We start from the raw sequence: 23,236 nt of genomic DNA, 5'->3' as shown, positions 1-23,236 counted from the left end.
ACACTTTTATGGTTTTAACTCGAGCTAAGTCCGAGTCTAAGTCAGTGAGTAGTGGAGGATCGAGTACCAGTCATAGTGTTACGACTCGAGTCCGAGTCTAAGTCGTTGTGTTGAGTTCAATCCGGTTCAACACACTTTTTTCAACTCTACTCGAGTGATATAGAATGGCTCACATTAATAATACCGTAATTTTCCCCAGTCCTAGCAGTTTATGGCCCTAATTTTCAGGAATCAGGACTGATAGAAAAAATACCAATGCTGTGGTGACTTTACTACTCTACGAAGTTACAATGAAATGTTCGTCTTGGCCGTCCTAGTCTCGAGTCAAATGACTTGCTTCGAGTCAGGCACAATGATTCGAGTACAAGTCGAGTCAATACACAAATTGACTCCAGTCGAGTCATTTTACGCATTTACGCATCGAGTTCCGTTAAAATCAAATTAGTCTCATAAGCATGAGAATAGCAAATGTCTGTACATAGTGATTGGCTCGTTTCGTACTATGCAGTTCTCCTGTAGCATTTACGGGAAAACCAGAAATTAGATCAGAAATAAAATGAAAGTACAGCAAAGAAACATTTCACAAATTCAAGTAGATTTAAATTTCCGGCATTTTGCTTCAAGTAATCTAATTATACAACTAGAATTATCGAGTTGTCCAAGTCTGCTCCCTACTACCATGCTGTGACGTGACAAAAATCGCCGATATTTCAATCTCCAACGGCCGATACCAATACAGTGATATTGACTCGATATACTATCGACAAACCAATATCGGTCGGGCTGTAAATCCAAACTCACGTCAGATCACCGAGACGTGTGTATGCTGAAGTCTTTGGGCTATCCGAACAAAACCGGGTCTTGTATTCCAAAGGTCGAGAGAAGAACCTGCTCGCAGCTTCATTTACAGTGTCCACTTTAGACCTGGCGTATGCATTGACACATGGTAAATAGTAGAGCTCTTTCTATCTTTCAAGAGGGGCTGTAACTAAGTCACAAGGTTCCGAGTCACAAATCTTACGTTCATAGTTTTTGACTCGGATCAATTTGAGTCGTTTTCAATTGACCCATGAGTCAAGTTCGAGTCAGACGAGTTAGGGTGCGAAGGTTCAAGTCGTTCTATTGAGACTTGAGTCCAAGTTATACCGTTTATTACTGTTCAGTCTCGAGTTCAAGTCGTGTTCAACTCAATTTTTACATCACTTTTCGAGTGAAACGAATCGCTCGCATTCACAATGTAGGCCTATACTCATTTGTCTAATCTTAACCCGAGATGGTCACTGATCAGTAGAGAACTACTTATACTTTGTCAAGTAGCTTCTGCCTAATGGATTACTTGCTCAAGAGATTATCATTTTAGACTTCTTCTACTTCTTCTACTACTACTAATTCCGACTCGAGTCATTACAACCTTGCTATCAAGTAATGGATCGACAAATTTATAGAAACAAACACTGAAATGAATCAGCGGTATTGGATTCAGGTGTTGATACCGCTACTACCAGTATCGTGACTACCGCACTATTGCAGACAGTGACATTAGCACCAACATTCCAGGAGCAAGAATGGGATATTTATCATCTTATGAAAGACTGTTAATAAATATGGTACGTGGCGATAACTAGAACCGGAGAATACACAAATACGGCAGCCAACAATCCTGAAATATTTTAATTGAAGAATAACATGTAACTTTATATGTTGTTGTTGTTTATGGCATTCATGGTGTTTGTCGACTACAGTGGTAATTTACACCAGGCCAATTTTCTTCATTTTTACTCCGTAGCTGCCGACTTGTAGCGCGGCTCACTTCTAGGCTTTTATAAGACACCGCTTGCGCGGATCACGTGGCGAGTAGGAGCCTAGATAAACTCGCAACACTTATAGGAACTCAGGAGTCGATCTCGATCGGACTCGAACCCGGCCGTAACCCATTGGTGTTGCGGCTGTCGCTACGCTACGCTATCTCGCCACGTGTAATTCTATATGAAGGTATCTAAAAATTATTATGAAATTACTGTAACGTGGTTAATTTTTGACTGCCGAGCTAGACATTATTGCAGGAACTACAATTCAATACCAGGGAATAGGGAGGGTAGGCTACCGTCAAAATGTGTTTCAAAGTACCAGTAGGCTACGTTACATGGCAAGTGACGAACCCGTTAATGATGGAATAGCATGAAAAGTCAAAACTACATAATTTCACAGTATATAGCCCTACCAATCAAAGGCCGAATAATACGGGTTCAGCAGTGGTGACCCTAGGATGGGGGGGGGGGGCTGGGCGAGATTTCCGGGGGCCACCGTCTAAGTGTGTAATCGCAGCTTCTGACCACCGATCCGCATCTACTGTTACCAACTTAATATTAGTGCGCCATCTATGGAACGGGATTAGGTGATGTGTATATGACACTATAACACGGCTTTTAAGCAGGCCGGAATGTTGAATTGCTCTTGCTACTGAGCCTTCTTTTATCATACATGGTTAAATTATAAAATAAGTGAACCAGTTAACGATATCTCATGCCTTCATGTTGAAGATGTATGGCATGTAGCGTGAAATAATAGATTACCGATACAACTGCTGCAGGCTAAATAGACCCACACTAATCTGGAAAGCTATCGGCTGACATTAGTGATGAGCCAGCACCCAACGTCAAGGTTTGAGCCAGAAGCTGGATTAGGTAATATATCTAGTTATGCATGGTTGTAAGGATAGAACACATCAAAACTAAGTACCTCTACCGCATGCAGAGACTTGATGATTATCGGGATATGGGACTTCTCTACAAAATGCAGAGATTTGATGATAGAACAAAGAGGGGGGCCTTCGACCAGGGAAGCCCCGGGCGACCACCCACCTAGCCCCACCCCAAAAGTCACCACTGGGGTTCAGATTTATTTGTGCTTGTGTAAGAGAGTGTATAGTTCGAATTATCACCCGGTTTGAGTTTCAAATCATAGCTACACATTTAGTGTTACCTTGGTAAGCCGGTATAGGAGAGATAAGCAAAACCAGCAGTCTTGCAAGCCTCGTGAAGATGACGTCCTATCTCTTTGAAAGAGTGCTCGCTGATTGCATCACTATCGTACTGTAAGTTACATTTTGAGAAATCCACTACCGGGACAAGCATCCTTTAACACACATAAGGTCACGGCTATTATAATTTAACAAACTATTGATCTGTGAAAATTAGAGTGAAAAATCTAAAAAATTGAATTTCAAAAAGTGGTATAGGCCTATTGGTTAAATCTAGCCTACTGATGATTCCTGTTTTAAATGAATTGATATCGCAAGGTTGCTTTAACGTGCAGTTCTAACCGTCGCTATTTGTAACACGGGCCGTGTTTATACTATTTGTAACAAACCATGGATATTTTTTTAGAATGGCAGGTGCATGCCCGCCAAAGAAGAAATAATGACGTGAAAATGGTAACCTATGAAATAGGTTCACAGTGCAGAACCTACCAAGGTTCGTTTGTGAACGTGAACCTCTAAAATATCGACCATTGTGGTTCACACACAGAACGCAAACGCGAACCTCACTTTCACACCATCACTAATTATTACGCCACAAAGACAAAATTCTTTCTATATGTCGAATTTGATTGATGGCATATTTACAGACGTTCGCTGTTCGCTCCTGATGAGAGTGAGTGGAAAAGCTTCGAGTGGAATAAATTAGAGAACATGAACGTATTGTTTGCTGCAATATTGGAATTCTGTACTTCAAAAGTATATTTGAATATACTAATAAATTGTATATTGAAGTTCAGTACCTCCAAGAAGCTATTCAAACTCAGCTGTATGCGCAAAATTCGAGCTCTCAGTTACCAATCGCGGTACAATAATGAGAAATCAGTACAGGGCAACACGGGATACGGCTACTGCCTAGCGCACCTGTCTCGTATCTGTAAATGCACGTTCCGCCAAATCCAAGCATTCGCAGAGTGACAGTCAACGAAATCACGTCCGTTTGAGTTGACAGAAATCACGATCGTAATTTGAAAGCGATTTCCGAAACTAGAAAAATTGAGACACTCGCTGAATATACCCGCGTCTTATGACAAGCGGCGTGTGATGGAAATTTAGGAATTTTAAACGATAGTCAAAACAAGCTAAACGACAATAGCTTTTAGGTTCTGCGTTTTCCGATTTTGTGCTTCAATAGACGCACCGTTTTAAAGGCGCATATAATCACAGCTATCGGAACTTTTATTTGTGTTACGTGTGCGGCAAAAAAATGTGTTATGCTTGTCAAATTCGTAAAATTACCGCGCCGGGTATGACGTATCGTAATAATTACCTGGTGAACTCACGGTCGAAGATAGATGAGTTTGTATCATTGTGTTAACCAGCGTGAATTAGTTTGGAATATGGTTGCAGTTGTCTGATGATATTGATCGGCATTATAGTTGCATATTTTTTTTCAAATTAGAATATAATTATAATTGTTCATACAGTTTTTTTTTTTCAAATTAGATTAGAATAATAATTACCGGAAAATTTAGACAATGAATGAAGTTCACTCTCATAATCCAGATAATGGGAAATATCTGTGCAGTAGGGGTTGGCATTAAAGTTTGAAAAAAAAAATGCATTTTTTCAATAAGTTTAAAATTTTCAAACTCCTGTGCGACCAGTTGGAATCGTGCCGAATTTGGTGTGCGGAAATTTTTGGTCAACAATTTAGTCAGTGAATCCCCGGAATCCGCAAAAAAAATTATTAAAAAAAACATACACACAGCAAGTTTGGCTCGTTTCGCGCTATATAGTTCTCCCTTAGCAATTTCAGGAAAACAATAAATTAGATTAAAATTAGAGCACCGGCACATTTCACGAATCAGGTTTCAGATTTAGAATGGGAGCAAAGAACATTACACAAATTAGACTAGAATTAGATTACCGGTATTTCGCTCCAATTATAGTGTAATTTGGACAACTAGGATTATCTGGTTGTAAAAGTCTGCTTATAACACCCTATCGCGTATCCTTCTCCCATGCAATCAACCCCCGACTTTGTACAAGTGGAAAAATGGATGCGATGCATATCCAATCAATGATCATACACGGTGACCTAGCTGCATCCTTCCAGCTTCATATTTTTTTACGTTCACTTCCAATCGACGTTTTCTATGATAGAGAAGTTTTCCGCGGTAAATGTTCGCTTACACTGCACGCGACCATAATTATACTTTGACCAACTACTGGATTTTTTTAAAAATGCGCAACTAACTGGAAATAGAACTATGCTCACTTTCTATCAACTAGAACTATAGAACTAACGACCTTTAAAAATCTGCAACCAACTAACTGAAGCTCAACTAACTAGACTCAATTCCGAATCAGCTCACTAATTTTTATTTTATCCGAATCGGATCAGCTTTCCACGTGAACATCAGTTCACGAAATGGAACTGGTAGGAACCCCAAAATCTACCCCTGGCTACACCACGTGTAGTAGTGATGCCTTTGTGGCAGTAATGGCTGCAAGCACAACACACGCAACAGAACACCGGTATCACGATTCATGCCAAACGATGACAGGTGTTTTCCAGTTGTTCGGCGATTTTTTCTACGTCCGCAACTAGAACTAGAACTACTCACTTTCCTAAATGCGCAGGACGTACGTTATAGTTTGAAGTATGGAAGCCGTATTCAAACTCGTTGATTCCGAGCTCTTACACTCGCAACGTACAGAAAGCGACCTGAGCGATAAATAGTTTGCCATTACTTTGAAGGTGTGTGAAGGCGAAGCTTCACGACGACGTGCTGCTATAACTACTACGTTTTCACCGTAATTATACGCGCTTTCAACTTCAGATAAGTTGTTATTCACAAACTCACGCGGGCTGAGACAATTCCAAAACTATCTTACGTGCTCGTTCAACAAGCTAATGCAATCAGACCTTCCGAAAGACGTCAGACATCGACTGAAGAAAAGCATTAGGATTTCGCATACGACGGCGGCATGCTCAAAGTCGAGTGTCAAACTCAATGCCGTGAAACCGCATAATGATCAGTTTCGAACGATTTGTATCATCAGGATTAGAACCAAACGAAGTAAGCTAAGCTTGCTTTGTGCGCTTGTTCTTAAATTGTCTTCACTCGAAGAATACATGGAAGTAAAAACTGCATATTAAGAAAGGTCATCTTTCCAATATCTGCTCCCAAAATACCCATCGCGTCGTTTGTTTGTTTGATGTATTCTTGGTTGATATTTGTTTGTTTGTTTTGGGGTATTCATGGTGTTGTTCGACTGCTATGGTCATTTACACCAGGCCGATATTCTTCATATTTTCCGTAACTGTCGACTTATAGCACGGCCCACCTCTAGGCTTTTGTAAGACACCGCTGAGGAGCCTAGGTAAACCTCCAACACTTAGGTATCAGAATTCGGAGGTCGACCTCGGTCGGACTCGAACCCGCACCCATTGGTGTTGCAGCCGCGGATAATACCACTGCGCTATCTCGCCACCATGGTTGATATTGCTTATATTTGATTCCGTATCTGCCGACTTTTAGCACGGCCGACTTCTAGGCTTTTCGTAAGACACGACTTACGTGGATGAGGTGACGAGGAGTCGGGTCGTATTTTTCGTTGATTGTTTTGTTAACTCTGGCGTTTGCTGCATCGGAGTCTAGTTTTTCGCGCATTTTACCACTTTTTAGAGAGAAAGAGGACGAATTCCAAAATAAAAGGACATTTGGGCGTCCTCCGAGGACACTGACAGAAGAGGACAAATCCTCTTAAAAAAGGACATATGGTAACCCTACCTTAATAGTGCCGGACGGCAGGTTGATTCGTAATCTTGGATAATTAGATAATTCTAGTTGTTTAATTAGACTGTAATTCGAGCGAACTGCTGTTATTCCACTTATATTCTAATTTGTGAAATGTTTCTTTGTTCTCATTTTAATTCTAATCGCATTCCCGGTTCTCCTGAAAATGCTATAGGAGAACTGTATAATGCGAAACGACCCAAGCTTGCTGTATACATTTGCCATTCTCTTGCTTATGAAAATGAATTCTGATATGCGAACTGCAGTGACGAGCTCCGAATAGTCCAGCGCCCGCAGCTTGAGCCGTACGTTTCAGATGAGACCTGCCGAGGACAATAATGAGCCCCGTGTCGAAATGCGAATTTGGAATCGTGTTCGTCTCTCGGAAGGAGATATTCTTTTAGTTTCGTCTGGTGTGCAAGCGATTCCATTATTATCGTTTGATATAGATCAAAATTGACAGCGATCTATATGCAATTCCCGATCATAGTGACCGATTCATTCATGAAATATAGAAACGCGTTTAGGCGAGAAAAAGCTGACACAGCAACTGGACAGCCAATGTAGATGATAAGTAGAGGTAAACAACGTACAGCCTGAGGGGGGTCTGGGGGGCCCAAGACCAACGTTTTTTTTTGGGGGGGGGGGCTGACGAAGTGCTGTTACGGCCCTGCCTCCACATATAAATTAATGGGTCGAAAAGAGGTCCTGATCGAAAGAAGATAAAGAACCACTGGATTGAAGCTCACCGAAAACTCAGTTATTCTGTTCTACAACAACCCTAGTTTCATTATTATAGATGATTTCAATAACAATATTTCATCTGTTGCTGTTGTACGCTCATCGTAATGTCACTAACGAAGGCCGAAATTTTATTAATTTATTAAAATGAGAAAAATACATACCGACAAAATCTGACGTGATAGAGAAATTCTGAGCACAGAATCGGATTCAGCAACCTAATATTAGCCTAAATCAATCATTAAAATTTTGGTCGCCATTTTTTTTTTTGAAATTTCTATACCAGTGTAATTTTATGGGTCGAAAAAAGCTTCTGATTGAAAGAGGATGGAGAACCACTGGATTCAAGTTCACCGTGAACTCATTCATTATGTAGTACAACAAAACAACCCAGGTTTAATGATAGATGATTTCAATAACAACATTTGATCAGTAGTTGTTGTATGCTAACCGTGATGTCATTCACTAACGAGAGCTGAAATTTGATTAATTCATGAAATAGAAAAAAGTCTGATGTAATAGAGAAATTCTGATCACAGAGTCGGATTCTGCAACCTTAAATTTGCCTAAATCAATCAATAAAATTTTTGGCGCAATTTTTTTTTCGAAATTCGTGGACCAGTGTAATCAGTCTACTGCCCATCGTTGAGCGTTTTCCTTGCTCTTTTCATTCGGATCTCGGAAAAATTATTGCGTCCTAGGCCCACTCAGGGATATCTAGAACTAGTTCTAGATATCCCTGGCCCACTCCTCCGAATTAGCAAGATACACATTGCACACTGTCGTTTTCGGAGTTTCTGCTATTTTAAACGCATCACCAAATAGTATCAGTATCAGTATATTAATGATATCATCATTTCAAAACACCACAAGACTGCAATACAATGAAAAATTGCGACGATGTCAAAACGACGGTAAAGTCTTTCAAATCAGACACCCGTCAGAACCTAGGCGATTTCAATCAAATCAGACATCCGCCTGGGCCTAGACGATGTAAATTGGAGGCAATAAGAGACAAGAACACATTGAACATGAACACTGGATGGAAAGAAATAAGGGTTTAGATAAAACGACTAGTCAGGAAAATGATTGACGCATGTGCCGATTGGCGAGGTTGATATGCAGGACCGTAACTGCCACACCCCAAACCCCTCAATTAGGGGGGAGGGGGCGAGCTCGAAGGGAGCCCAAATTATTTCGTGAATTAACATAAATCATGGAGTATTTTTTTGGAAAATTATGCAGCTTCTTCAAAAATAATTTCGCGCTGAGCGCGATTCAACGTTGTCAGATGTCTTGATTATTGGGTATCCTTCCCCCAACAAAAATTAACATGATTTATACAAATAGGCATTTCGGCGTCGGCCAGTACCGCGCCATGACGCCTCAAGACATATGAAGTTATGAGCCATGTAACATGCGACTCCAAGAAAGTGTGCCAGAACGATCAGCAGCGAGAAGACCTTGGCCGAAAAGGACTGCCCTTGTGCTGACCAAAAAATCGATATATCTGCATATATGTTTAATCGTCTATTATGTGCCTAAATGGCTGGGCGGAATGTTCCAGTCCTGGCGATCTGAGCCCCACAAGACAGATGCCATCCCGCAGGGAACATTATTTGCAAGTAAAGAAATACCAATTTGAAATCCTGTACGTCTTTTAGTTCAGTACGTTTCGTCCTTTTTCATCACACCTCACTCAGCTATACTGGTAAATCCGATTACGTGAGCAGAGGGAGGACAAAAATTGATAGCAATATATATGCAATTCTCGATCGTATAGACCGATTCAATCATGAATTATACAACTTTACCGCGCCAAGCGAATCTAGGCAATACAAGCTCCCTCACTAAACGGACACCCAATGTAGATGATAAGTAGCGACAAAAAGCGTATAGCCTGAGGGGTCGGGGGGCGACGCCCTCCCCCGAAGTTTGGTTTATCACCCTATGGAAGGGGGGGGGGCAAAGACCAACGTTTTTGGGGGCTGACGAAGTGCTGTTACGGTCCTATTGTTACATCAGATCGAGGTGGCAGTCGTTAATTAGAGTACACTCGGTGCCATTTATAAGATGTCATGCATGAAGATGTGTGAGAGAGAGAGAGAGAGAAATATTTGATTTGTACATCCGAAAAGAAAAAAAAACGTTGGCGGATGAAATAATAGAGAGAGAGAGAGAGAGAGTCTTTATTTTCATCGAACCAAAATACATAACAAACGGCAGTGATGGTGGTACAGAAAATATGCGTGCACAGTATTCGGTATTAGATAGGAATGATCGATAAGACCGTGAAGGTCATCTAGTCTGATCACACCAGCATCAAACAGGTACACTTGACTCAGAACAGTCTGGCTGTAAAAAAATGTTTAGTTACGAAAGGAAAATAGAAAAAAATTAAACAATGGTAGCAAATGATCAATGAAGCAATGTCTGGGCGAGGTAGGGCAACAGTGTTAGTGTAACGACAAGAGGTGATCAAGTAGGGCTTTTTTGAATCTATTATAAGGCAATTCACGGATATGTGATGGTAATGCATTCCAGATGATAGGTCCCGAGTAGTCGATAGATCTCTTAGTTAGGTTGCTATTGGGTTGGGGTAAGTAGACGTTTCCTTTAGACGAAGATCTCGTGTAATGGGAATGGACATGTTTAGCAGGTATGAAAAAGTCATCAAACACAGGAGGGAGACTATTGGAAAAATATTTGTGAACAACTTTTGATACTTCGAAGCGATACAGTTCATCAACTCGCAAAATTCGATGCTTACGGTAGTAAGGCGATAAATTGGTACGTAAAGGTACAGATGAGATCAGCCGTATCGCACGGTTTTGCAGGGTTCGAATTCTGCTCAAAAATGTTGTACATGCATTTCCCCATACTACGATTCCATATTGCAGATGCGAGTGGAAAAGAGAGAAGTAGATGGTTCGTAGTACTGATCTGGAAACCAAAGATTGGAGACGGGTCATTATTCCCACACACCGAGCTAGTTTTGATATTGTGCATTCAATATGCTGCTTCCAAGACAATTTGGAATCAATGGTGACGCCGAGATATTTTGCTGAGTCACATATTGAGATTTGTTTATGATTGATGTTCACAGTGAAATTATGACTGGCATTATTTAAAACGAGCATCTCGGTCTTATCTGCATTCAAACTTAATTTGTTTGCTTGCAGCCATCTCGACACTTTTGGGAGTTCCCTATTCACAGATGCATGCAAATCATCGACAGTGTTGGAGGTTATGAAGAGGTGAGTATCATCAGCAAATAGCGTTGTGCGGAATAAAGATGCATTAACAATGTCGTTAATATAAATGAGGAAAAAAGTCGGTCCAAGGACTGAGCCTTGTGGCACTCCACAAGTTATATCTCTGGTAGTCGTTCTTAACGTCCCCAGTTTAACAAATTGTTTGCGGTTTGCCAGGTAGCTTTCAAGTAGAGTTGCTGCAATACCCCTGATTCCATAGTGTTCTAGCTTGTATCTTAAGATTCTGTGGTTAACTGTGTCGAAAGCTTTGCGGAGATCGATAAAAATGCTGCAGCCACTTTCTTTCTGCTTGATGGTTTTGTAATAGTCCGTTACAATTGATAGTATTGCATGGTTGGTGTTGTGGTTGGATCTGAATCCATGCTGGGTCGGAGACAGTACTGCATTCAATTCAAAAAAGTTCTTAAGTCGGCAGTCAATCAGTTTCTCAAAAACCGTGGCAAGATTTGGCAAAACGGATATTGGTCGGTAGTTAGAAATTAGCTTTTTACAGCCTTTCTTAAACACTGGCATTACTCTGGCAGTTTTCAGTGCATCTGGGAAAATGCCTAGACGTATCGACTCATTGAAGAAAATGCATATAACATCACCAATAATATTAAAGACTAGCTTCAGAAAGTGAGTTGGGATGAGATCGGGTCCTACTGCTTTGTTACTTTTCATTTCAGATAATACGATCGCAACTTCTCCTTCACTTGTCGGCTCAAGAAAAATGGATTTCTGAGGGCCAGGACTCAAGTACGAGAGAAAGTCATCGGAGGAGTTTGGTATTGAAGCTGCAAGATCCGGACCAATGTTGCAAAAATACTGATTGAACTTTTCTGCTACTGCAAGCTGGTCTTTGATGATGCTGCCATTCTCGAGTAGCTCGATGTCATCAGTACTCTTGGGAGCATTACCTTTAGTTAGGTTGATAATTTCTCCAATGGTTTTCCATGTGTTCTTGGGATCTTTGGAGGACTCTTCGAATCTTTTTTGGAAGTATGCTTTTTTGGCATTTTCTTTCATATGCGTCACTTGGTTTGCATATTTTTTGTACACTTTTTTGCCTTCGATGGTGCCTTGCAGATAGTAGTGCTTATGCATCCAATCCCTTGTTTTGATCGCAACTAGTATGTCATGACCAATCCAGGGTTTCGATTTCAAGCGCCTTGCATTGCGGTTGACTTTCCTAATTGGGAAAGATGTGTCGAGGGCTGCCCGCAGTTCCTCAATAAATTTTTCAAAATGGCAGTTGTAGTTGTCAGTTGTGAGTGGAGGAATTTTGTAGTTGTTGAAGGTATTGCTGACAATTTCAATATACTCCTCTATACCGCGTGGGTTTAAGGGCGTTCGAGATTCAAATTCTTTAGCACAATGTGGCAGGGCCAATTTCATGTGGCAGATGATGGGATAGTGATCAGTCATACTGTGTTGGAGCACAAAAGGGGACAGGTGATATTGATGAGTGTTGCAGTAGAAGTGATCTAGTAGAGTTTTGGATTGATCAGTTATTCTTGTGGGTTCAGTAATTATCTGAGCTATTCCATAAGAATCAAGCATTTCACGGTACCTTGTGTTAAAGTTGGTGGTCTTCAGCAAATCAATATTTATGTCTCCCATAATAAATATTTGTTCGTTAGCTGCCGTTAGCGTTTCCAGAATATTTGAGAATTCGTCAAGAAAAGTCTCTTGCTTTGTTCCTGGGTGTTTGTAGATGACTGCCACTGTGAGAGCTTTTTGTACATGTACTCTGACAAATATATATTCTACGCCTTCGGTTTCAAATTTTACGTCGGGCATCATGTCATATCTCAGACCTTCGTTGATGTATAGTCCAACACCTCCAGCGTTCGTTTTAGATGGCGAGTGTAAAAAGTTGAAACCTGTCAGGTTAACATTAGTCGTTGGATGTTCTTTCAACTTGGTCTCAGAAATTCCGATGATGGTTGGTGAGCAATTGAACATTTCAAACAGGGGGGGAATTTCATCTAGATGAGCTTGGAGGGATCTTGTGTTTAAGTGTGCAAGTAAAATTCCTTGAGATGATGGGATATCACTACTATTCGTTGAATTGATAGATCTGCAGTTGCTCACGTTGGAAAAGTTTTGAGCCATTTTTTAGTGTGGGTTGCGTTTGCAGTAATAACGAAGGAATTGAACGGTGTAGGACACGGTGTGAACGATATGAATCTGGGTAGGGTCGACTGGTCCGATTCCACCATGCATTCAACAATTCTAGATATGATTTATAAATTTGCTTGCAATAGGTTGTGATTAATTCAGCTCACCATAATACAATAAATAAGAATATGAAAAAATCCAGGGTAGCCCTCCTGCCCAGAGATGGTCAGTAAATAGCACTTCTACTTTTCGAAGTCAAGCAGATTTTGCCTACTTTTTCAAATTACTCATACGAGCCATCTTCAAACCTTGCATTTTATGCTTCCACTTGAAGCAACTTTGTGATATAGCTACTTCTACCAGTAATTGTGTAGAAATTTAAAGGGGCACTGCGCTCTAAAAATGATGTGGTCTCAAATTGAAGGTAAAAACGAACAAAAATTATTGGCTGCGGCCATTTCCTTCAGAACGCCACCGTAATGGAGCTGCAATTCATTGAAATTTCTACAAGACCAGCTGCCGCGGCTGCTTAACCCGTTACATAGCACGATGTCTTCATCGTCGCACTGGCTCGACGCGATAAGGCAGTCACGCAGAGAACGAAACTTATACACATTTCCTTCATAACATCTGCTGATAACTATCTAAAATTCGGTCTCTGCGCGACTGCCTAATCGCGTCGAGCAAGTGCGACGGTGAAGATATCGTGCCATGTAACGGGTTAAGCAGCCGCGGCAGCTGGTCTTGTAGAAATTCAATAAATTGCAGCTCCATTGCGGTGGCGTTCTGAAGGAAATGGCCGCGGACAATAATTTTTTGTTCGTTTTTACCTTTTAGTTCTACACGAGTAGCAACGCTGACCACTTTGACCACTCTAGGTCTGAATCGATCTCAAAACAACTCGGTTATAATATATTGTTATATAATATGTAATGTAATATGTGCATGTAATATATGAATAGATCTAGGGCTGGTCTTCCACAACATCTCTTGAGGTGGCGACCTAGCGTATATATTAAAACATACCGGAGAACTATAGTCTCTTGGAGGTACAGAATTTCAATATACAATTGAATAATATATTCATATTGAAATGTAAGCCGAATATTTTCGGCTGACACTCGTCACAGGTAATTGTCAGCAACTAGTAGAGAACTAGTATACGGACGGTGGATAATATTCAGGTTTACTTCCACATGAAGATCTTATTCAATTGTATACTACAGTTAAGTAGTGGTTTGTAAAAGACCGCCTGTCGTTTTACGCATAAGATTTTTGGAACCGCCTTAAAAAATATTCCTTCGAAGTCAAGCACTCCTTTGGAGCCTCTTCTTGGACAGAATCCTTAGTCGGTAGCTTTGTCAGTAAAACGTCATCATCAGCGTTGGCGAAATATGTTATCGATCTTCTCACACGGCTGGCACGAACCGGATCCTCCGGGATCACGACTCGATGAACCTGCAAGAATTTGTATACTTTTAGGATTGAGCATTGAGGCTTCGAGTTGAGTATCACAGCAGTACGAATGATGTGGAAAGACTAAATATGTAATATAAAGATTATAATGGCGTATTTGAAACTTTACGTCAGTACGACGCCGCGCTCTCTATCATGAGCGATGGGCATAGTTACTACAAGAAGGAATAATTTTATTAAAGTACAGATACATCAAGAAATATCATGATCATGATTTTATTCTGAACTATGCGCTGCGCACGATACCTGACAACTCTTTTCAGTGACTAAGGAATCGAGCAGGGTTGTAACCAAGTCGCAAGGCTTCGAGTCACAAGTCAATCTCACTATTATAGTTTTAACTCGAGTCAAGTCGATTCATTTTTAATTCATCACCGAGTCAAGTCCGAGTCCAAGCCAGCGCGAGCGTAGGGTCAAGTCCGAGTCAAGATATTATGACTCGAGTCCTAGCCCAAGTCATTGTGTTGACTCCTCAGTTTCCAGCTAAAGTCTTGTTGAACCCACTTTTTATAACTCGAATGGTTCGCATATATAACATGCTAATTTTCCTCACTTTTAGCGGTTTCTAGTCTCATTTTAAAGTGCCGGTATCAATAGACGAAATCCGAATAGTGCGGTTCTTCAAAATTACAATGAAATGTCGATCTTGGCCGTCGGAGTCTCGAGCCATATGACTTGGTTCGAGTCATGCGCAATGACTCGAGTCCAAGTCGAGTCAATGCACAGATTGACATGAATCGAGTCATTTCCGTACTTTGAGAAAATTACTCGAGTCATTACAACCCTGCTAGCAAGACACATTACTAGCTGAAATACTATCTCCTCTAAAAGCTTGATCACGTTGGGAAGCCCTAAGCCATTTTCTAAGCGTCTTGGAAATGTCTGAGCCATTGCACGTCCAGGCAGTATAGTCATTCATATCAGATGATTCTCCGTCGATGAAATGATGTTGCCATCACCACAGCCATTTCAGCTAGCAAAAAATTGAGTGAGGATAATAGCTATTTTGAAACAACAACAATGTTTTAAAACTTTTCGTTCATCCGAAATCTCAAATCAGATCGCAGGCTACAAAATATGACCTCGCCGGCCGCGTGTTAGTGACCCCCCGGATTTAATCGTAGCAATTACCGTCGACTTCAATCTTCCGCTGGTCCAAAACTGCATCATGTCGCCCACGTTCAAGAGAATGGTTTCGGGAATGTGGGGTACGTCTACAAACTTCCCATCCGGACCCTGAACCTGAAAGAACGAATTGCAGCGACGATAGTTAAATCCTGCCGATAACGAGACGACTTTTCGATTATCTGACTAAATAATTTGCACAAAAAGAATTATACAGGTATGGTATGACAACAGACACATTCATAAGAAACAGAACTCTCCGTAAGAATTGCTTCCAATGAAGCGCCTTGGAAAGAAGTGTCAAAATCGGAGCTGGTCAGAAACGAAGTCCCACAATTTTTTTGAAGAACTTGGGACGGTTTTGACTACTCCCGCTACTTACTCGAGTAGATGCTGTCAAAATTAGAGGTAGTCCATAACGAAGTACTGAAGGGGGTTTTATAATCTTCAGCTGCTCAAGACATACATCGTACAATGTGATACACTAGTGACAACCCTTACTCTTTTTAAATACCAGTATAGATAAACATCGTTGTTCTAGTACCATCTAAATATGTGCGTTGTGCAACTTACTTGTTCTCTCTTTTCAAGAAATCGAAAATGTCCTGAGGACACCCAAATGTCTTTCTATATAGCAGGAACAGGAAACATACGGTCCGCGGGCCGCCCGTGACGGAATTTTGTCCAGCCCGCGAATAGTTTCCCGTATTACATGATAATGTGACCCATGGCCCCAGTCTGCCGAGATACCCCACTGCTTGATTACTACGTCAAATTTTAGTGACTGCATGTTATTATATACGCGTGTGCCGTGAGTGCAGCGTGCGGGAGTGGAACAGCACACTTCTAGGCTTTTGTAAGACACCGCTCATGCAGATGAGATGGCTAGGAAGAGCCTAGAGAAACATCCAACACTTAGAATTTCCCAGCATCCCTCGATGAGACAGGCTCTTCCCTGTGTTAACCGTCCGATTCGTCACTCTCCACCCCCCCTTATTTGGGCCCAAGGAATTATTGTGAAATAATGAAAATTATACAGTATATCAAGATGAGTATGAATAGCTTACACGCCAATTTTTTGAGAATCTAGGCTCAATAGTTTATGAAATATCGCAAGGAATTTTAGATTCCACATTCTGTAGCAGCACCTAAGGGTTTTAAATACGATTTATTCCTTGTTTATGTGGATGAATGGGAGAATAATGTATCGATTCAGCAATCCGGCCCGCCAAGTACTTCATATTCCTATATCCGGCCCGCCAATTGGAGAAGTTGCCCGCCCATGCTTTATAGCTTTGACAGCCAGGCGATTGAACAGGCAGAACCGAAAAACGCCATAAAAGACACGAAATCTGGATTTCAGCTTATAAAAAACTTGAAAAATCGGACGAGAATACGGGTAATTTTGGCTATAAATATTGTTGTGCTGACTAAAATAAGGTTCATTTTTCCAAATCGACCTCGACTCCGAACCTTGGACACGAGACATTACAACCCTGGTATCAAGTCACCTGCAGACCACCGACGTCATCTTGAAAGAGCAGCGTCAGCGAGCCGAAATCCGTGTGCTCCGAGATCCTCAACTGACCCTCCTCGAGCACGACATCCCCAGCAATGCCAGGGTAATGAATTAGCTTCAATTGGCTGATGTTCCCTTCGCAGGTGAGCAGTTTGTGAGAATCGGCCAGTATTTGGGGATCCTGAAGACGTTCGGTAAGATTGTATTCCTCGATTTACACTCGAGGGTTAGGCAAAGGTAGCGCCCAGTCTTTTAGTTGTCAAAAAGAGTAAATTCTGATATAATTTCTGAAATCTTATGATCATTGAATAATACACTTTGACATAGGACTATTTGACATACAAAATCATGCTTAGTATGGCATAGAACGATAAATTCTTTGTGGTCACAAAACCGGCACATATTTGAAGATTCCACATTATCGATATAGTTTCTCACCCCATTTTTCAAGTACCAGTACTGATAGACAACATAACTTCACTATTCTTCGAAGTCACAATGAAATACTTGTCTTGACTGACTGAGTCTTGAGTCATATGGCTTGGTCGAATCATTCGCAATGACTGGAGTAAAGTAGAGTAGAGTTATTTCCCGTAAGAAAATGACTCGAGTCACCAAAAAACCGTGACTCGAATCATCACAACCCTGTAGAGTCGAAGGATTTTGACGTCAAAATGTTGCTCTTACTTTTAGATTCATACCATAGCCAAGTGCCGAGAGAACTCTGAGAAGTAATTTTTTACACAACTGACTCAGTTCAGTGGTGCGCTCCTTCAGTCCTGGTATATCGGGCCACGGGGCGTCTTCATTTTTCATAGTCACACGGAAACCTTCCTGGTGATCGAAGGGGTGCTCTGCGTTCAGGCTGAAACGAGAATCTCCAATCAAACCGCTAGCACCTTCACTGATAACCCCGACATATTCAGCCGGTATTCAAAAGACATGGCATCTAGCTTAAGGCTCATTTCCAATACTTCATAGCATTTACAAGATAGCGTAATGGTGGAGCGTCCGGCTTCTTGATCAGTAGGTCGCGGGTTCAATATATTAACCTACGTATAGATGGGAAATTCAGTCGCCACACTTGAATACGCAGAGAGGTCTACTGATGAGTCGGCTAAAAGCAGCACGGTTAGAATTCTCATAGGTGGCGTCCTATCCCTCAAATCAAATGTAACAAAACTGGTCTCAATCGAGACCCAGTGTCACACGGATTATGAAATTACAAATTAAAATCTGGTCAGGACAATGAAAACACCCCAAAATAGCCGTCAAGTCTGAAAATCGGCATTGTTCGCAACAATCGCTTGATGGAATTGGCCATTGTTATGGTCATTGTGCGGTGGCGCTACGATTGTTCGGAACAATCGGCTTTTACGGCTATTTCGGAGTTCTTCCATAGCCCTGACCAGATTTTATTTTGTATTTTCGCTATCAGTGCGACACTAGCTTTCGATCAAGACTAGTTTTATTACATTTGAGCAATCAGATCGCCAACTATGGCGCTACAAATTATTCTGCATTCAGCCGGTTCCGCAGATTAACTCTCTGCGTGTTCAAGTGTGAAGACCCAGCTGCCCATCTACCCGTAGGTTAGTAATCTATAGATCAATCCCTGGCCGGGTCAGACCAAAGACCTGATTATTATCATTGGTATCCATGACTTGCCCAGCTTTTCGTTCAGCATTACCGGGACAGCATGAAGGGATGGTTCAAGACACGGCAGCTTTACAAGGCTATATCTGCACCTTCCTTGTACAGCGGCATATGCGCAGATCGTGTGTGTGTATATTATGAGTCGGTGTATATGCCTCAAAAACGTCAAGGACAAAAATATACAAAGTCCTATTCCTATTTACTAAAACAGCAACAAAGCCCTTTTACTTTTTCAGAGTACTCAAGTAGGTTATGCCTACTTGCACTTATTACTCGAGTCGTGATTAAGATTTTAGAAGCCTTCCACGTCTACCTGACAGTTTTCAGTGTTTTAGGCTAAACTAAACCTAGAATAGTTACTTTTTTACTTACTTTGAAATTTTTACTTCTATTTGCACTTGAGTACAAATGTATGACACTACTTCTACTTGAGAACCGACGATGAATACTTTGACCACTTCTGCCTGTGAGCTATAATAGATCAGCATCCCCAGACCCAGTTTGGCAGCCGCAGATCATAGTTGGCTGACTCCATACCAACCTTGGGCAGCTACAAAAGTTTCAGAGCAGCTCTGCAAAGTTTTTTTTCAAATTAGATTAAAATTAGGGTTGTAGCCACACAGTTATTTCCACATTAGGTTAAAATTAGACTTACAGCTGCAAAGTTATTTCCAAATTAGACTAAAAGTAGAATGATAGTTGCGCAGTTTGTTTCAAATAAGATTAGAATTAGTAATTACAGTTTTTTCCAAATTAGATTAGAATCACAGACAGCTACTCATTTATTCCCAAATTAGAATAAAATTAGACAGCTGCACAGTTTTTTTTACAAATTAGATCAGAATTACTGAATTCGTGAAAACTTGGACATCGAACCAAGTTCCGTCAATATCAGATCATAGTTCATTCCGATAGACATTAGAATAACAAATGTCTGTACAGCATAATTGACTCGTTTCGTACTATACAGTAGGGCTGTTAGAAAAAACTTTTTCTTCACATTTCACTGGCTACTTGATAAAATTGTTAGTTTGGTGAAAACAACGCTGCACACGAACTTTGGCTCAATTCCAACCACTAGAAGCGATTTTCTTGCAGTAGAAAATTTTGAATTTATCATTAAAAATCAAAAAAATAAATTCTCACAATGTTTCTGTGAACCCCATAAAATTGTCAGGCTGTCAGTAGAGATGATGCACACCAAATTTGGCTCAATTCCAAGCACTAGAAGCGAGGTTATTGCAGTAGAAAAAATTCCAATTCCATGATTTTATATTATATAATTATTAGCGCAAGTTTTTTGCAACTTTTGCAACTTTTTTTACAGTTTCCTAAATACTCGTAAGATATGTAGAATGCTGTTCTTAGCTGGAATCTTATAGTGCAACTTTTTGCAACTTTTGTCCATTTTTTTCATGCAACATTTTGCAGCTTTCTCAATTTTTCATGAAAGTATTTTCGATTTTGGTGAAATACACGGCCAAATTCGACTGAAACACCATAAATCAGGAGCTGAGCCGGAAAATCGACCTTTTTTTTAAGTAAATCTGGGAAGTTGACCTTTTTTTTTTAGTCAACCAAGCAAATGTGGTCAAAATGCAACTTCTGCAACTTTTTTCAAAAATAAATGCAATTTTCCACGGATTTAACTGCAACAAAAACTTGCCCTAATAATTATATCTCTACTGATACTGAATTTTGTGGGTTTGACAGAAGAATTTTGAAAAGTATTTTTTTTGATTTTCAATGATAAATTAAGAACTTCCACTGCAAGAATATCGCTTCTACAGGTTGAAATTGAGTCAAAGTTGGTGTACATCGTTGTTTTCACCAACCAAACAATTTTATCAAGTAGCAAGTGAAATCTGAAAAAATGATTTTTTTGAACAGCCCTACTATACAGTTCTCCTGCGGGCCGTACGTTACAGGATACCAGAAATTAGATTAGAATTTAAATGGGAGCAAAGAAACATTTCACAAATTTTATTAGAATTAGATTACCGTCATTTCGCATTAATTTAATTAGACAAGTATAGAATTATCTAGTTGTATTAGTGTGCTCCATACTACCATGCTGTGACGTCACAAAAATGGGCGACATTTTTTTTTACCTCTAACGTCCGATACCTATACTGTATATTCTTCCAGATACATTATAATTATATATACCTCAATTCCAGAATGTAAGAAGCTGCGCGATTGTTTATTATTTAGAGAAATAAAACATATACCGGATTTTATATGTATCTAGAAGATTGGAACGTATTTTTGGATAGTGTCGCAGTTGAGAGTTCAATATTGCACAATTCATTCAATACACATTGTGCGTCACAATGGTGCAAATGTTACGAGAAATTGTTTAAAAGCCTAGTTATATGTGAAAGCTTTGTTGACTTGAAGAAACTTCGTTAAATTCCAACAGTGCAATTAAGCGACACTTGGCAGTATAATATATCATATTGAGATTATATAGTAAATAGCAAACTTGCATTTCTTTCAAACGATGCCGATCAATCACAATCAGGTTAGTAGTTATTAACAGGAGTTCGCGAGCTTCGCCTTGCAAAAACTTTAATAGAACTACATATAAATCTAGTATTAAAAATACACCATTGAATGAAGTTACCAATGTTACATCCAAATTGAATGTATTCATTTGTTTTCAAGTTTTACAGGTCAGCGAGATCAAAAAGGTTGAGAACTACCGCTTCAAACCCAAAAATACTCACGTCAAATCACCGAGACGTGTGTATGACGAAGTCCTCGAGTTAGCTGAACAAAACCGGGTCTTGTATTCCAAAGGCAGAGAAAAGAACCGGCTCGCGGCTTCATTTACAGCGTCCGCTTTAGACCTGGCGTATGCATTGACACATGGTTAAGATTTCCTTGGCGGATGCAAGAGAGTGTAATTAGAGATGACTATGAGAAGGTTACAGTATACCAGGGGTTCTCAACTTCCCTTGTATAACGGACCGCATTTTAACAGCAAAAGACGCTGCGGGCCGCAAACAATATTAACTATATTGTATTCATGGGCTACTATTAAATTTAGGCTATTGTAGCCTATTTTCTAGTCGTATACGGGCATTTATATATACATTTTTATATTCATTATAAAGCATTAATGGACACTGGACAGCGTTCGTAAGTTGTCAGCTGCTGCTTGTGAGAATATGTATCTTCTAGCGGGGCATGTGAATCCCTTCATGGAGCGTGCAATACATTTGTTGCCAAGTCGGTATATGCAACCAGTGTTGGGATCAAGTCACTCGATTTTCGGGGGTGACTCGAGTCAAGTCAAGTCACAATTCAAGTCAAGTTGCGTTTTCGAAGTATGAAGCATGATTACGTCATTGCATTTTTCTAGCTGTCTGCATTACAGATTGAGTGGTCATTAATTCTGAAGCGATGAACGAATACAGACTTAAATATACACGCAATAAGGCGTTGTATCGCCGACATATACGTGGAGCTGCCAGCTAAAATGGAGAATAGAGAAACGAATTGATAAGATGCAATACATTACCAATTTTTACATATTGATGTGATACAATTCGATTCTGCGCCTATGGTTGAGGAGTATATAAACTATATCTATTAACATTTCCAGGGATATCTAGATATCCCTGTAAAATTTCAATAACACAAGAGGTTGGTTAAGGTAAGAACAGAGAACAGAAATGGATATTTTGTTAATGACTTTACTACTATAGTTTACGACAACGTTAGCTGTAAGCTTCGATCACTCTGTTTGTGGTCAATTTATTTGTGAGAGAACAATGAAGGCTCAGTAAAACGTACTATATCATTAAATGATTGGTTGCTGTCACGGGTTACAGCAGCGCTTCGGGAACAATCCAAAGATATGCAAGATACAGGGATTTTTATCGACACCGATAACTTGATGACTTGAAATTGACTCGTGAATTTTGCTCCGAGTCACGAGTCAATCCACATTTTTGATACGTCAAGTCAGGTCAAGTCAAGTCATTTTGGCAAAGTGACTCGAGTCAAGTCAAGTCATACGAAAAAGGTGACTCGAGTCATCCCAACACTGTATGCAACTTCAAATCCTTCCATCAGAGAGCCGAACTCTCTGTTCCAATGCGTGGGCGAGCATGGAGCATGTATAAAATGACAATAACTTTTGCGTTACAGAGGCCATTATCACATTGAGCTCTGAGTGATATGAATACAAGTCTGATGTTTGGGGCCATTTCTGAGCAAACCAATCAACCCTTCTCCTTTCCGTCCATGCCTGGGGCCCTGCACCAATATTTACAGAAGTCAGCTTTGTCAAGTTGATATTTTTCACTGGTATTCGCAAATATCCGTAAAGTAGGCCTATGTTACGGTTTTATTGAAATCACACATTGCATATCAGATTTCTTGGGTTTAGCGATATTTGAAGCAATTTTAAACGATGCGTCTGAAACGTCGTCGGCAATCTCAACAACCGTTTGCAGCGAGTCAAACTCTCTTTAAAAGTGTAGGCCTACTACGTAGCGGAATTCTCTTGAACCAGAGTCCAGCCGAACAACAACGATTCAAAACAATA

The 23,236-nt window shown here is 40.3% G+C and overlaps 1 protein-coding gene across 4 annotated transcripts in view; it reads right to left on the bottom strand.

Annotated features, from left to right (window-relative positions):
• Window positions 1–23,236, bottom strand: part of LOC145440340 (uncharacterized) — a 36,395-nt gene that overhangs the window by 11,633 nt on the left and 1,526 nt on the right. For 2 of the 4 annotated variants that reach the window (XM_080317914.1, XM_080317912.1), the window contains exon 2: window positions 802–924. In XM_080317914.1, the coding sequence (XP_080174040.1) occupies window positions 802–924 (123 nt within the window). Of the gene's footprint in view, window positions 1–801; window positions 925–2,982; window positions 4,416–13,732; window positions 14,361–15,509; window positions 15,621–17,014; window positions 17,204–17,709; window positions 17,888–21,407; window positions 21,531–23,236 lie in introns of those variants that run through there. The other 2 variants (XM_080317911.1, XM_080317913.1) reach the window with 2 other exon arrangements.

This window comes from Botryllus schlosseri, chromosome 6, assembly GCF_051294905.1.
Source record: "Botryllus schlosseri isolate E-star chromosome 6, Bs_hap1, whole genome shotgun sequence".
In the NCBI taxonomy this organism is placed as follows: domain Eukaryota; kingdom Metazoa; phylum Chordata; class Ascidiacea; order Stolidobranchia; family Styelidae; genus Botryllus; species Botryllus schlosseri.
This window is presented reverse-complemented; position numbering and strand designations above follow the sequence as displayed.